The 15,820-nt window shown below is 43.3% G+C and overlaps 1 protein-coding gene across 1 annotated transcript in view; it reads right to left on the bottom strand.

Moving 5' to 3' along the window:
- LOC132870328 (sodium/potassium-transporting ATPase subunit alpha-3-like) overlaps positions 1-14,881 on the bottom strand; it is a 127,262-nt gene extending 112,381 nt beyond the window's left edge. The window contains exons 1-6 of the mRNA XM_060903960.1: positions 14,831-14,881; positions 11,394-11,453; positions 10,292-10,495; positions 9,887-10,000; positions 9,098-9,232; positions 4,331-4,448 (exon numbers count right to left, since the gene is read on the bottom strand). Of these exons, the coding sequence (XP_060759943.1) occupies positions 4,331-4,448; positions 9,098-9,232; positions 9,887-10,000; positions 10,292-10,495; positions 11,394-11,453; positions 14,831-14,881 (682 nt within the window). The remainder of the gene's footprint in view (positions 1-4,330; positions 4,449-9,097; positions 9,233-9,886; positions 10,001-10,291; positions 10,496-11,393; positions 11,454-14,830) is intronic.
- Positions 14,882-15,820: the final 939 nt, after the last annotated feature.

Below are 15,820 nucleotides of genomic sequence, written 5' to 3'. Positions count from 1 at the left end.
AATGTCAACCTCACCATGCAAAAATAAAGCAACATGTAATACATCAAAACCACTCCCAGAGATATCACCTAGGCCTGTATTTTACAGATGTGAATAAGTTGAACCAATTTGTAACCAACCTAATATGTCACAGTCAGTCTTTCTTTCTTATAATGTAAAACCCAAGCTAAAATCAACTTTGATCATGTACAATTCTATATTATTGCCACAAGCCACAGAAATGTATGCTAAAATCCACAAAACAGCAAAACAATAGCCATCCTAAATATTATTTAAGAACTTTGATAGTTTTAGCTGATATTTAGAGAGTTTTTCAAAGGGTTATGGTGGTTAAATTGCTGATTTTCTAAACATATGCCATGTCTATTTCAGACGCGTCACATCCATAACGGAATTTCGTCACATCCATAACGCTGACTTTTCCTTCCGAAACTCTGCATGAAATACAAAATATTTTAAACAAAGATTTTTTAATATTCACCTTGGACCCCTCTATCAAACGGATATCTCCATTTCGACATTAGGTTTACTATTTCACAGAGTTTGATAAAAATGTACAGTCACCCAAGAAAAGTGATACTTTTTCTGTCACATCCATAACGCATCTTTTATTGGCATTTTCTGGCATGCCCTAGATGTACTATGGGAATTGTTCTTGTTCTATCACTTCTCCAGTATGGTACAGCCTTAAAATATGCAACACCTGTTTAAATACTGGGAGACAATAAAACATGCACTGGGTCATTTGTTGCCATTTTGAGTTCAAGTGTCACGTCCATAACGCTGGAATTGCTCACCTAGGTGTCAAATTTTGGGTATAACACCAAGTGCTAACAGAGACCCTGTTATCACTTTACTCCATGTTCATGCCAAAATTGTTCTGGTTATGAGTGAGGGAGGGGCAGCTTTTAAAAAATTAATTTGAACATACAGTGGTGCTTGAAAGTTTGTGAACCCTTTAGAACAGGGGTGGGCAATTATTTTTTCCATGGGGCCACATGAGAAACAGAATTTTATGGCAGGCCGGACCAAAAGGCTGAACTAAATTCTGCATAATATTAATTGTATTTCTTTATATAAAGCAGTAAATAACATTGTTTTTACAGGCTGCTAAGACTGGTAAGAGTATGGAAAAAACGAGGTTGCCTTACAAAAAATGTAATTTATTCAATCAAATTTCCCAAAACAACGGTTAACAAAATATGAACGTTTGTACCATTTTTTTTCAGTCACATTCACCCCAAAACACAAAGACATCACAATATTGTCTTTCTACTCCAAATATCAAGCAAGATGCATCATATTATAATAACGATGCCCACATTTGTAGTCTAATCACCTCATTTGGTGTTTTTCAGTTTTTTGGATCTGCTCTCCGCAAACTAAACACACGGCTTTATCTCTGACTTCAGTAAATAAATACTTAGCAGTCCATGTTTTGTTGAAAGCCCTGCATTCGGCATCTACCTTTCTTCTTTTTGCGGACATTTTGGAGGCTAAAGTCTTCTTGTGACCTGCTCGCAACAACGTCGATTCGGTGTAGGTATCAGATCTACAGATTGGCTCGGGCTCCGGCGCCTGCTGGTGACGTCACACTATGTGATTGGCTGGACCGTTTGAAGGATGACGTACAAGTTTGTGGTTGGTCTGGACAAATTACGGAAGTAGTTATCACGGGATTAGGTTTCATAGGATTTCATGTCATGTTCATGACATGCGCATTGCGTTTTTGTTGAACACAACTTCAAAATAAAAGCAATGCACATTCAGTCCATGTATGAGGTAAAATTAGAAAATACATTTATTTTGTAATTTTTAATTAACCTTGCGCGGGCCGGTCAGAATGAACCAAAGGGCCGGATGCGGCCTGCGGGCCGTAAAATGCCCAGGTCTGCTTTAGAATTTTCTGTATTTCTGCATAAATATGACCTAAAACATCATCAGATTTTCACTCAAGTCCTAAAAGTAGATAAAGAGAACCCAGTTAAACAAATGAGACAAAAATATTATACTTGGTTGTTTATTTAGGAGTTTATTTTAGGAGTTAATTTGAAGGTGAAATTAGAGTCAGATGTTTTCAAATCAATGGGATGACAATCAGGTGTGAGTGGGCACCCTGTTTTATTTAAAGAACAGGGATCTATCAAAGTCTGATCTTCACAACACATGTTTATGGAAGTGTATCATAGCACGAACAAAGGAGATTTCTGAGGACCTCAGAAAAAGTGTTGTTGATGCTCATCAGACTGGAAAAGGTTACAAAATCATCTCTAAAGAGTTTGGACTCCACCATTCCACAGTCAGACAGATTGTATACAAATTGAGGAAATTCAAGACCATTGTTACCCTCCCCAGGAGTGGTCGACCAACAAAGATCACTCCAAGAGCAAGGCGTGTAATAGCTGGCGAAGTCATAAAGGACCCCAGGGTGACTTCTAAGCAACTGAAGGCCTCTCTCACATTGACTAATGTTAATGTTCATGAGTCCACCATCAGAACAACAATGGTGTACATGGCAGGGCTGCAAGGAGAAAGCCACTGTTCTCCAAAAAGAACATTGCTGCTCGCCTGCAGTTTGCTCAAGATCACGTGGACAAGCCAGAAGGCTACTGGAAAAATGTTTTGTGGACAGATGAGACCAAAATAGAACTTTCTGGTTTAAATGAGAAGCGTTATGTTTGGAGAAAGAAAAACACTGCATTCCAGCATCAGAACCTTATCCCATCTGTGAAACATGGTGGTGGTAGTATCATGGTTTGGGCCTGTTTTGCTGCATCTAGGCCAGGACGGCTTGCCATCATTGATGGAACAATGAATTCTGAATTATACCAGCAAATTCTAAAGGAAAATGTCAGGACATCTGTCCATGAACTGAATCTCAAGAGAAGGTGGGTCATGCAGCAAGACAACAACCCTAAGCACACAAGTCGTTCTACCAAAGAATGGTTAAAGAAGAAAAAATTTAATGTTTTGGAATGGCCAAGACAAAATCCTGACCTTAATCCCATCAAAACGTTGTGGAAGGACCTGAAGGTGAGGAAACCCACCAACATCCCAGAGCTGAAGCTGTTCTGTACGGAGGAATGGGCTAAAATTCCTCCAAGCCCATGTGCAGGACTGATCAAGTTACTGCAAATGTTTAGTTGCAGTTATTGCTGCACAAGGGGGTCACACCAGATACTGAAAGCAAAGGTTCACATACTTTTGCCACTCACAGATATGTAATATTGGATCATTTTCCTCAATAAATAAATGACCAAGTATAATATTTTTATCTCATTTGTTTAACTGGGTTCTCTTTATCTACTTTTAGGACTTGTGTGAAAATCTGATGTTGTTTTAGGTCATATTTATGCAGAAATATACAAAATTTTAAAGGGTTCACAAACCTTCAAGCACCACTGTGTGTTATTGAAATGAATGCGGTCAACTTTTTAACCCATAGTTTTCAGTCTTTTCCTGATTAGAATGTTATTAGTAAGATTCTGCACTGCTATGTAAATACTGCATACTACATGTTGCCACGAGGTACCGGTAGCATGTGACCTTAAAAGTACAATTAAGAGCAACCAGAAATCATTACACAATAATTCAAAAATATTTAGTCAACAAGTAGTTACCAACCTTGCTTCAAAACTGTCTGGCTTAAATACCCTTAAAATATATTTCACACATGAAATGAAACTATTGAAGAAAAACTATTTCAAAAACACTTGACCCTGCTGTGACCTTGACCATTTTGGATCAATTTCAAAATCTAAATCAGTTTATCTGCTGGTAACCTCATATAAATCCTATATAAATATAAGCCCTACACACAATTCAGCCACTCGCTCCTGAAATACTCCAGTAAGGATAAGAACAGACACAGACAGGCAGATGGACAACCTGAACACTGTCTAAAATAATAGTGCCATGACTCAAAATGATGTATCACAATGATCTTTAAATAACTGCCAACATATTGTCATTCATGAAAAAAAAAAAACCAACATTATTTTCATCAGTCCCTAGAAACTGCCTGTAAGCAGCTCCTTTTCTCCCCTGGGCTATAAATATGATAGTGCACATACTCCGTGTAAAATCCCTTTTTAATTTATGCATTTATTGTGTAGCAATTTGTTTTAATTTGTTTGAAAGACAGTGAAAATGACATGTGAGCAACTGCTGAACAACAGTACAGAGAGGAACAGGGAGCTTGTTGTCATGACAACAGTTTCTCATCATCAATTTCATAGCAGAATGAAAACAAAACCACAGCATTAAGCAGAGTTGCATAAAAAGATTAAAGAAGATGGAACAGTGACACAGCTGTGAGGACAAACTGTACCTTCAACACAGTTCGTTGAGAAAAAGGCAATGTTGCGGGTCTCCAGGGGATTGTCATGGGTGCAGTCAGGTGACCTGGTCTGAGGCTCTGATTCACCTGTCAGTGAGGAGTTATCAACCTGAAACATGGAGAAAATAATAATAATAATAATAATAATAATAATAATAATAATAATAATACAACCCTGATTCCAAAAAAGTTGGGACAAAGTACAAATTGTAAATAAAAACAGAATGCAGGCGGCACGGTGGTGTAGTGGTTAGCGCTGTCGCCTCACAGCAAGAAGGTCCGGGTTCGAGCCCCGTGGCCGGTGAGGGCCTTTTTGTGTGGAGTTTGCATGTTCTCCCGGTGTCCGCGTGGGTTTCCTCCGGGTGCTCCGGTTTCCCCCACAGTCCAAAGACATGCAGGTTAGGTTAACTGGTGACTCTAAATTGACCGTAGGTGTGAATGTGAGTGTGAATGGTTGTCTGTGTCTATGTGTCAGCCCTGTGATGACCTGGCGACTTGTCCAGGGTGTACCCCGCCTTTCGCCCGTAGTCAGCTGGGATAGGCTCCAGCTTGCCTGCGACCCTGTAGAAGGATAAAGCGGCTAGAGATAATGAGATAAGATGAGAACGGAATGCAATGATGTGGAAGTTTCAAAATTCCATATTTTATTCAGAATAGAACATAAATGACATATCAAATGTTTAAACTGAGAAAATGTATCATTTAAAGAGAAAAATTAGGTGATTTTAAATTTCATGACAACACATCTCAAAAATGTTGGAACAAGGCCATGTTTACCACTGAGACATCCCCTTTTCTCTTTACAACAGTCTGTAAACGTCTGGGGACTGAGGAGACAAGTTGCTCAAGTTTAGGGATAGGAATGTTAACCACGGGCGATTGCTCTAAGACAACGAGGGAGGCTCAGCCTCCTCTAAAAATGCCCTTATAACTTTAATGTGTGCGTGAGTTTCTCCCCCTCATGACAGCGCGATGCAGCGCAGCCTCAGTGGGCTTCAATGGCATTGGGAGCTCTGCGCTTTTCAATCTCAAAATGCAAGACGATTATTGGACAAATACTGCGAAAATGCCCGCCCACGGACTCCCAGCCTCAGTGGACTTCAATGGCATTTGGGAGCTATGCGCTTTTCAATCTCAAAATGCAAGACGGTTATTGGACAAATACTGCGAAAACGCCCGCCCACGGACTCCGAGCCTCACATGGGAGGGACATGGCAGTTTCCGCGAGGAGACTGGTGATTGGTGAAAGCGGCCAGATATTTTCTTTGATTGACAGCTCGTTTCAACTATAGACAGGCAGCGGTGAATCTCAGTTCAGTCCCATGCGGATTCGCAAGTGCTGTGGTGTATTGTAAGAGATCAGCTTACATTTCAGTTTCATTCATTACATACGGTTTCTACCAGCTTTTTTAGTTTGTATATATTTTCATTGTAAATAAAGTGTAAATATAGTGTTGTCAAGTTTGCTATCTTAGTTCCAGAAATTTCGTTTATTTGAGTGACTGAACTTGAACTTGAGGGGGATAGTCAGCTAGCAAGAAAGCTGCGCACGGATGCCAAGCATTGCTGATTTAATTTTGGCGAAGCCATTTGCCAGTCTTCCTTTCGAGGAAAAAATTAAAATTAAAGAGCAGGGTAGACCAACGCCTCAAATTGACTTGGTGAAAAAGGTAGGGAATAATACTCGTTCCTTTCAGCTCTCCTGGTACGAGAAAGTGAATTGGCTAACAGCAAGTGACCCACATCAACAACAGTAAATAAGCTACTTTAGTAATATGTCATGGATGGACCAAAAATATAGAATCTATTTAAAATGTTTATGCTGAGTATATTATATTGGAATATATATTTTTCTGGATATGAATTAAACACAGCTACAATTTGGAAAACATTTTTAAACAAAAACACAGCCGAGAACATTTCACACTACAGACCTGGATTAAAAGTGAAGGGTTATCAAAATTGTCAATAAAACATTTCTCAGTCAAAATAAGTAAAATATAGGGAAAGTGTCATTGAATGAAATGTGTGGCACCCAGCTCTACTGCTGAGGTTCCTGACAAAGAGCTGCTTTCAATAATGATCAATTTTTAAACAACATGCCACAATTTTAAAATATAAAATGTTAAAATATACCCCTCCCCCCCAACACCACCATCATGTATATTGGACAGTAGGCTAATGGGCCAAAAGAACCTGTTATTTCACAGTTTGTGACCCTGCCAACAATCAGCCAGATCAGAGGCAAGAGTATGGGCAAAATTGATGTTTTTTCTTTTAAAATCTGGAAATATCGTAACCGACCAGCCTCCCACTACCAGCCACCACTGATGTTAACCCATTCTTGTCCAATATAGGATTCTAGTTGCTCAACTGTCTTAGGTCTTTTTTGTTGTATCTTCCGTTTTATGATGTGCCAAATGTTTTCTATGGGTGAAAGATCTGGACTGCAGGCTGGCCAGTTCAGTACCCGGACCCTTCTACGCAGCCGTGATGCTGTAATTGATGCAGTATGTGGTTTGGCATTGTCATGTTGGAAAATGCAAGGTCTTCCCTGAAAGAGACATCGTCTGGATGGGAGCACACACTGGGATCTGTTGCTCTAGAACCTGGATATACCTTTCAGCATTGATGGTGTCTTTCCAGATGTGTAAGCTGCCCATGCCACACGCACTAATGCAACCCCATACCATCAGAGATGCAGGCTTCTGAACTGAGCACTGATAACAACTTGGGTCATCCTTCTCCTCTTTAGTCCGAATGACACGGCGTCCCTGATTTCCATAAAGAACTTCAAATTTTGATTCGTCTGACCACAGAACAGTTTTCCACTTTGCCACAGTCCATTTTAAATGAGCCTTGGCCCAGAGAAGACGTCTGCGCTTCTGGATCATGTTTAGATACGGCTTTTTCTTTGAACTATAGAGTTTTAGCTGGCAACGGAGGATGGCACGGTGAATTGTGTTCACAGATAATGTTCTCTGGAAATATTCCTGAGCCCATTTTGTGATTTCCAATACAGAAGCATGCCTGTATGTGATGTAGTGCCGTCTAAGGGCCCGAAGATCACGGCCACCCAGTATGGTTTTCCGGCCTTGACCCTTACGCACAGAGATTCTTCCAGATTCTCTGAATCTTTTGATGATATTATGCACTGTAGATGATGATATGTTCAAACTCTTTGCAATTTTACACTGTCGAACTCCTTTCTGATATTGCTCCACTATTTGTCGGCGCAGAATTAGGGGGATTGGTGATCCTCTTCCCATCTTTACTTCTGAGAGCCGCTGCCACTCCAAGATGCTCTTTTTATACCCAGTCATGTTAATGATCTATTGCCAATTGACCTAATGAGTTGCAATCTGGTCCTCCAGCTGGTCCTTTTTTGTACCTTTAACTTTTCCAGCCTCTTATTGCCCCGGTCCCAACTTTTTTGAGATGTGTTGCTGTCATGAAATTTCAAATGATCCAATATTTGGCATGAAATTTCAAAATGTCTCACTTTCAACATTTGATATGTTGTCTATGTTCTATTGTGAAAAACTGATATTGTATTGAGATTTGTAAATTATTGCATTCCATTTTTATTTACAATTTGTACTTTGTCCCAACTTTTTTGGAATCAGGGTTGTAATAATAATAATGCATCATAAACAAACATGAATACAGGTACCAATAAGAGAATCAAGTTTATTTCCAGGGGCGGCACGGTGGTGTAGTGGTTAGCGCTGTCGCCTCACAGCAAGAAGGTCCTGGGTTCGAGCCCTGGGGCCGGCGAGGGCCTTTCTGTGTGGAGTTTGCATGTTCTCCCCGTGTCCGCGTGGGTTTCCTCCGGGTGCTCCGGTTTCCCCCACAGTCCAAAGACATGCAGGTTAGGTTAACTGGTGACTCTAAATTGAGCGTAGGTGTGAATGTGAGTGTGAATGGTTGTCTGTGTCTATGTGTCAGCCCTGTGATGACCTGGTGATTTGTCCAGGGTGTACCCCGCCTTTCACCCGTAGTCAGCTGGGATAGGCTCCAGCTTGCCTGCGACCCTGTAGAACAGGATAAAGCGGCTAGAGATAATGAGATGAGATGAAGTTTATTTCCATGTATGTTCTCACATACAATTTGCTTTGGTGATTGGTACTTGAATAGTTAAGATAGAAGAATTTAGCAAAGACAAAAAAGTACCTATATACAGTACATCGAATAAGAAATAGAAGAATCTGAAATATATAAATTTAAAAAGTGGACATATTTAAGGGGTATGTGCATGAGTTGTTTGAGTCCAAGATGTACAGTATATCTGGAACGTGCACAAATAGGCAGAGTATTGTTATTGTGTTTTCTTTGTTTTTGTTAAAGCTTGCCAGCTTTGCTGAAGCTTGCGGGCAAAATTCCCACCCTAAATCAATTAAAAAAAACAAACAAAAATAACTTTAAAGACAATAATGTTGTCCTTTTGGTGGAACAAGTGAGCAGTGGTATGCATTTCTAATTTGTATATCTTTTGAATGATAATTTCGAGAAACCTGGCAACCCTGCTCACAGAACTTAAAAAGAAGAGCAAGCTCATTTACATTATATAAATAAGAGGTGCAAAATACTCATGGAAATTACAGGCATTATAATGAATTATCCTACAAAAGACCCCATCAGCAGCATTGCATCCAGTTGTACAGGTAATTGTGTAGCCAAAATAACAGATAACAAGATCGAGACCACACCCACTTCCATTTTAACTCAAACACCATGTGTGCGCGCGCGTTTGTTTACCTTGCACCCATGAGCGGAGATGATCCGTAGGTCCGCAGGGATCCTGTCTCCTCCTTTCACCTCCACCAAATCTCCAGCTACTACCTCCTCTGCATTAATCTGCAGCTTCTCACCCTCACGGATCACTAACGCTTGCTATGTCACACACACACACAAAATATGGAAATTTCCATTTTATTTATATGTACTATAACTTTCAAAATTATTGTAAATTACAGACAATGGAATTAAGCTTTCACTGAAAAAAATTTAACATACAGGGTGCTGCAAAAGTCGGTATACAGTAATGAAAAACAAAATGTTCACACAAAATGTTATTTTATTGATTATACAAACATATCAGTAATAAACATATTAATCCCTCAAATGTTCACACTGCTTGCCCCCAGCATTCACACACTCCACTAGGCGAGTGTGGATACCCATGCCCACTCTGGCACAAAGGTCTTTATCAGCATCAATTTCATGGCAAGCCTCCCGTATGAACTGAATTATGGTATCAACAGAACATGGCTTGCGTGCAAAAACCCTATCTTTTACACATCCCCAGAAAAAGAAGAAGTCCATAGGGGTGAGATCCAGCGAATATGGTGGCTAGTCAACGGCTCCCCGACGTCCAATCCACCTGTTGGGAAATTCTTTGTCAAGTAACTCGCACACATTGAGTGAGAAGTGCGGTGGCGCCCCATCCTGCTGACAACTTCTACTTTCCTGCTGTTGTTCGCATATAATCCTTACTGTATACCTACTTTTGCAGCTCCCTGTATGTTAGTGGCCGGTCATCAATACCTGGGGCACCATGTTTTTGAAGGACTCCATGATCTTTGAGCTCTTTGCCTCCTGGAAGTAGGAGAAGCAGCCGGTAATGATAACCACAGCAGACAGAACGATGCCAAGGTACAACTGAGAAAGAAACAAGCAAATATAAATTAAGATAATTAAATCCACGAGAATATAATTTAATTATTTTGAGGGATGGTTCAACCAGCCCAACCCTTTCTTATCTTTCTATACATTTTTTTCATTTTCTTGAGAATGCAGTGGAATCAAGAGCAAGTACCTCCCAACACTAAAATATTATTATAATCAAGTTCTTGTCCTTATCCTTCACCACACTTATTCATCTCTATTCCTCTCCACCCTCCACAAATGCTTCCGTCTCCCATCCCAACTAATCTGCATGCGTATCCTCACATTGTCTCCTGCTGGTTCATCTTCTGTGGCTGCCTGGATGGCATAAGCCAGGAAGCAGAGGATGGCTCCAATCCAGAGCAGGATGGAGAAGCCCCCAAAGAGCTGGCGGCAAAACTTAACCCACTCTGGGGTAGTGGGTGGAGGAGTGAGGGCATTCGGACCATCCCGGGCCAGATACTCAGCCGCTTTAGCGTTAGTTAGACCCTAGAGAGAAAACAAGAGAGAGTGTGAGACCAGAATTACTATGGATCAATGTTCTCACACTGCACCAAAATAATGATCATCCTGTCTCACAGCTTTAATTCATGATATCTTAATAGTAATAATATTTCATAACACTCTCTTGAATATCAACACTCATTAATCGTTAAGTTTCAAAAGACAACTGACACAAACTGAAAGATTCCATTGCTTCCAATAGACTGATATTCCAATATTCAATGAACTACTGTGACTTCTCCATTCATACTGTATACACTCAATAAAAATACACGCTTCAGCCATGAAGATGACTACAGTCACTTGTAAGGATGAGTAATTGGAGGGTAAGAATTCATTCTTGGCAGATTTTTTTTTCTGGTTTCTTATTTACATCTGCATGAGCTGGTGACCTAAACAGTGCCTTTCGCATTTCTCTTTTCTCTTGTGTTGGAGAGTAAAGCACAGGGATTTGTTCTGACAGCTTGTCCACCAAATAAGCTGTGCCCCTAGTTTATGGTGATGTCATGGTATGAGATTAAAGCTCACATTTTTTGGAGGAAATGCAGGTAAAAGAGCATTACTTATGTTTAAACAAAATAAAAGCTCATTGAAGATTATGAATTTGTTGCATTTTGTAATTTTCCTCATACGTAATGCATACTGCTATTGCTCTTCAACACCTCTGAGTTACGTAAACCTGCTACTGGGCTGTGTGAAATAATACCAAACAGAGACAATATAGCTGTTGTATCAACAACAGAAAAGAATTGTGAACTAGACATATGGCACTGCACATGGCTTTTTATTTTGGCTATTGCATGTATACAGGTTTTGCTCGCTCTTGCACACAACAGGCAGCTAGAATGAGGAAAAGGGTAAGTAAATGATCCATAACACCTACCTGCACAATGTCAGTGTTGTACTTTCGGCATACTTCCTCAATGGACATCTTATGCTCTGTCTAAAGTATAGAAAGCAGCATGAGAGAAATATGTGAAAAATATAATAGACACAGAATGAGGGAGAAAGAGAAAGGGGATATTTAGGAAGGTATTAAATCGCACTGAGGATGTCATTTTATATCAAACAGTGACAGAAGGACATCAGCTGCAACTTACTGATTTTGTAGCCTCAATGTCAGTGTGATTAAAAATATTCATGTACCAACTTGGCACTGGTCCTGATTCTATTTCCATTTATGCTCTGTCACGATCCAGCCTGGAACTTCGAAGTCTTGACCTATGCATTTGTGTTCCACTCCATGTTTCTCCATTCTGTCCGTGCTGTGCTAGCACACCTGCTATGCATTCACTTTTAGTTACTCTACATACACACGGCATGGAGGACATGATGCAGAAAAATACCTGCCCTGACATTTTGTCTTGTTCCCGCTTTTGGGTTTTTGTCTGCTGCTCTTCCCTGTTTTTTGACTTGGGTTACTTCTGTCTCTTGGATTACAAGTTTGCCTGCTGTTTTTGGATTGTTTGACTGACTCTGAACTCTTTTTTCCCAGGTTCCTATTTGTTGGCTGTGCTCGGATTTCTCCCTGGGACACTAAGTGCGAATTCAGTGTTTTCCTAACGTTCTCAGATTTTCACCAGGAGATTAAAGACTATGCTGCTGCAACTGCTTCCAGCCTGTGTGTCTGACCGCTTCACTCGTCCGGAATGCCTCATTCTTTTATCTGTGATTTCTGGAGCTGCTCACTGGGTCTTAAGTTCCATCACTAATGTGCACTGAGAGACGAATGAACAGCAGGTTGCAGGTGCACCATCATACAGCTGCGGAGCAAGCAGATGAGGTTCTTGGGGAGGGGGTAATGCAGGAGCTGCTGGTTGTCTGGCAATTGAAGCCTGAAGACTGTCCATTTGAGAGGAGAGTCTTTGCAGAGTGTCTGTAATGGAGGACATGTTCTGGTGAACTGCTACAGTTTCTTGCTGATGAGACCTTTTGAGCCTTGTTTAGACAAAAGCTACTTTGAAAGCGTCTCAGTCTGCTGGGTCCATAGTGGTGGAAAAATGTCATGGCCAGAACCCACAATCTTCTGGCCATGACATTTTTCCACCACTATGGACCCAGCAGACTGAGACGCTTTCAAAGTAGCTTTTGTCTAAACAAGGCTCAAAAGGTCTCATCAGCAAGAAACTGTAGCAGTTCACCAGAACATGTCCTCCATTACAGACACTCTACAAAGACTCTCCTCTCAAATGGACAGTCTTCAGGCTTCAATTGCCAGACAACCAGCAGCTCCTGCATTACCCCCTCCCAAGAACCTCATCTGCTTGCTCTGCAGCTGTATGATGGTGCACCTGCAACCTGCTGTTCATTCGTCTCTCAGTGCACATTAGTGATGGAACTTCAGATATCTGTCTTCCCTTCTGAGAACTCTTGTGTAGCTTATGTCATTATGCTTTTAAAAGGAAAAGGCAAGGGAGTGGGTACAGTGGTACGGGATGCCAGGGCTCCCTGCTGTTTAAGTTTTAGGGAGTTTACAGAGGAAATGCAAAAGGTGTCTGACCATTCTCCCAAGGGCAGGGAAGCAGCAAGACAGCTAATGGGGCTGAAGCAAGGTGCTTAGTCAGTTCATAACTACACCATTGAATTCTGGACTCTTGCTGCAACAATAGACCGGAACACAAGTGCCTTATATGACACCTTTTTTTATGGGCTAAATCATGCCATCTTGGATGAGACTGCACCTCACAACCTCCCTGATGGGCCTGGATGGCCTGGTGAACCTTGTTGGTCGGGTGGATGCTCAGTTACAGCTGCGCAATCAGAGCAGGGATCAGAGGAGGAGCCGTAGGGTCGAACCAAGGCCCATCACCCCTCCATTGGAGAGTACCACCTCTGATGAATTGGAGCCCATGCAATTGGGCAGGACCCAGGTAGACCCAGAAGAAAGAAGGCACCACTGAGAGACTAGTTCCTGCTTTTACTGTGGACAGTCCAGACATTTCATGCCCTGCTGCCTGGTAAAAGGGTCTGCCAACTCATAGATGTGGGGATATGGGTGGGTGTTTCTACAGATGCTTCCCTTGCTGAGAGGTCAACACTGCCTATCAAGATAACGGTTCAGAATAAGTCAGTCAATCTGTCCAAGACCTTGTTGATTCTGGTGCAGACCAAGAGCTTTATCAAGACTTCCTGGGCTGAGGAACTGGGCACTTCCTTGTGGGAATTAGATTGTCCCCTTGTGACCAGAGCACTGAATGGGGCTGAATTCAGCCCCATCTCCCACATCACAGACCCCGTAAGTTTGAAGATTTCAGTGTGGCAGCGGGGGCGTGGTCAAGCACTGGTCTGTGACAGGAGGGCGGAGTTGGGGAAGGTAAGTGGCAGAATCACTACACCTGAGGGCAATTAACCTGTTTGTGTGTCTTCCCAGTGACCGCGCCCTACTTAAGGAAGGAGAGCGAGAGCAGAGAGAGCTCATTCCCGAACCAGACGCCGGTCGTGTGTGTGTGTCCGTTTTGCTTAAAGTTGTTCACTGAAAAGTGTGGCAATAAAAGCCCTATTTTCGAACCTGATCTCTGTCCTGCCATCCTCTGTGCTCCACCCACCCTTACGAACCATTACAGTGGTACCAAAACCTGGGATCTGGAGCGCAGCAGCCAATCAGCCCCATGGAGTCCTCCCCATTCGCCGAACTGGTCCACGCCCTCGCCACAGCCCAGCAAAGCCAGCACCAAGCGCTAGTCACCCTCCAAAAGGAACAGGAACAGCGGTTCGAGGCCCTGGTGCTGGCCCAGCAAGAAGGTAATGAGGCGTTCCGGCACCTCCTCGCGTCGGCGGGGTCCACTAGCGCTCCCACCGCGGGCCCGTCCCCCCTCACCCTAACCAAGATGGGCCCGCAGGACGACCCCAAGGCATTTATCACGCTCTTCGAGCAAGTCGCAGAGACCTCGGGGTGGCCGATGGAGCGGCGCGCCTCCTCCCCCTGCTAACAGGAGAGGTGCAGCTGGCCACGCTACAGCTCCCCGCCAACCGCTGGCTGGCCTACTCGGACCTCCGCCGGGCCGTCCTCCAGCGTGTGGGGCGCACCCCTGAGCAGCAGCGTCAGCGCTTCCGCGCTTTGCGCTTGGAGGAAGTCGGCCGGCCGTTCGCGTTTGGCCAGCAACTCCAGGACGCCTGCTGGCGGTGGCTGAGGGCCGACAACCACGATGCCGAGGAGATCGTCGACCAGGTGGTACTGGAACAGTTCATTGCACGCTTGCCAACAGGAACCACGGAGTGGGTCCAGTGCCACCGCCCGGCGTCACTGGATCAGGCCATCGAGCTGGCGGAGGACCCTTTGGTGGCTGTCCCGGCGGCAGGACAGCAGACAGCCTCTTCTCTTCTCTCCTCTTCTCTCTCTCCCTCTCCTCCTGTGTCTCGTCCTCGCCCCATTCCCCCACCGCGGAGGCGGAGGCCGTCGCCACCCCAGCTGGCCCGCCGCACCTGCGGTGCCCTCCCGTTTCTCCCTTCTGTGTCTGTCTCTCCCCCCCCTCAGGTGAGTGAGCCCCAGAACACCGGTGCAGAGAGGAAGCCCGGGCCGGTTTGCTGGTGCTGCGGGGAGCCGGGCCACCTCCAACAGCAGTGAACGGCAATGGAGGTGGGTGCGGTGGTTCGGATCCCCAATGCGCCAGGAGCCGCCCTCGATCAGGCCGGAGCGTATCGCATACCGGTGAGTATTCAAGGGGATACATATCAGGCGTTGGTGGATTCCGGTTGTAATCAAACCTCAATTCACCAAAGCCTGGTGCAAAACGAGGCATTGGGGGGAGCACAGGGGGTGAAGGTGTGTGTGTGTTCCCCTGCTAGCCGCTAGCCAGCGGAGCTGATGCGGTAAAGGGAGTGCTGATGCTGCCGTTGGGTTCATACACCGCCCGAGTCTGATATTAGAGGAATTAAAAAAAAAAAAAAAAAAGTGTCTTATAATTACAAGGTTGTTCCTGTCAGCATCTCTCCAGTAAAATCATGGCAGAACCAGAACTTTTGTTAGACTCCAACATCTGTCTGTGGGTTGTGTTGCCCATAGTGTTCATCACTTTTCTCATCGGGGTCATTCGACATTACGTCTCCATCTTATTACAGAGTGACAAGAAACTCACACTGGAGCAGGTTTTGGACAGCCAGGTTCTCATAAGGAGCAGGATATTAAGAGAAAATGGAAAATATATCCCTAAACAGTCCTTCCTGATGAGAAAATTTTACTTCAATAACCCAGATGATGGCTTCTTTAAAAAGACAAAAAGAAAAGTAGTACCTCCTTCCCCAATGACTGACCCAAACATGTTGACAGATATGATGAAGGGCAACCTGACAAATGTTCTTCCCATGATCCTT

Source organism: Neoarius graeffei, chromosome 22, assembly GCF_027579695.1.
Source record: "Neoarius graeffei isolate fNeoGra1 chromosome 22, fNeoGra1.pri, whole genome shotgun sequence".
Classification (NCBI taxonomy): Eukaryota; Metazoa; Chordata; class Actinopteri; order Siluriformes; family Ariidae; genus Neoarius; species Neoarius graeffei.
This window is presented reverse-complemented; position numbering and strand designations above follow the sequence as displayed.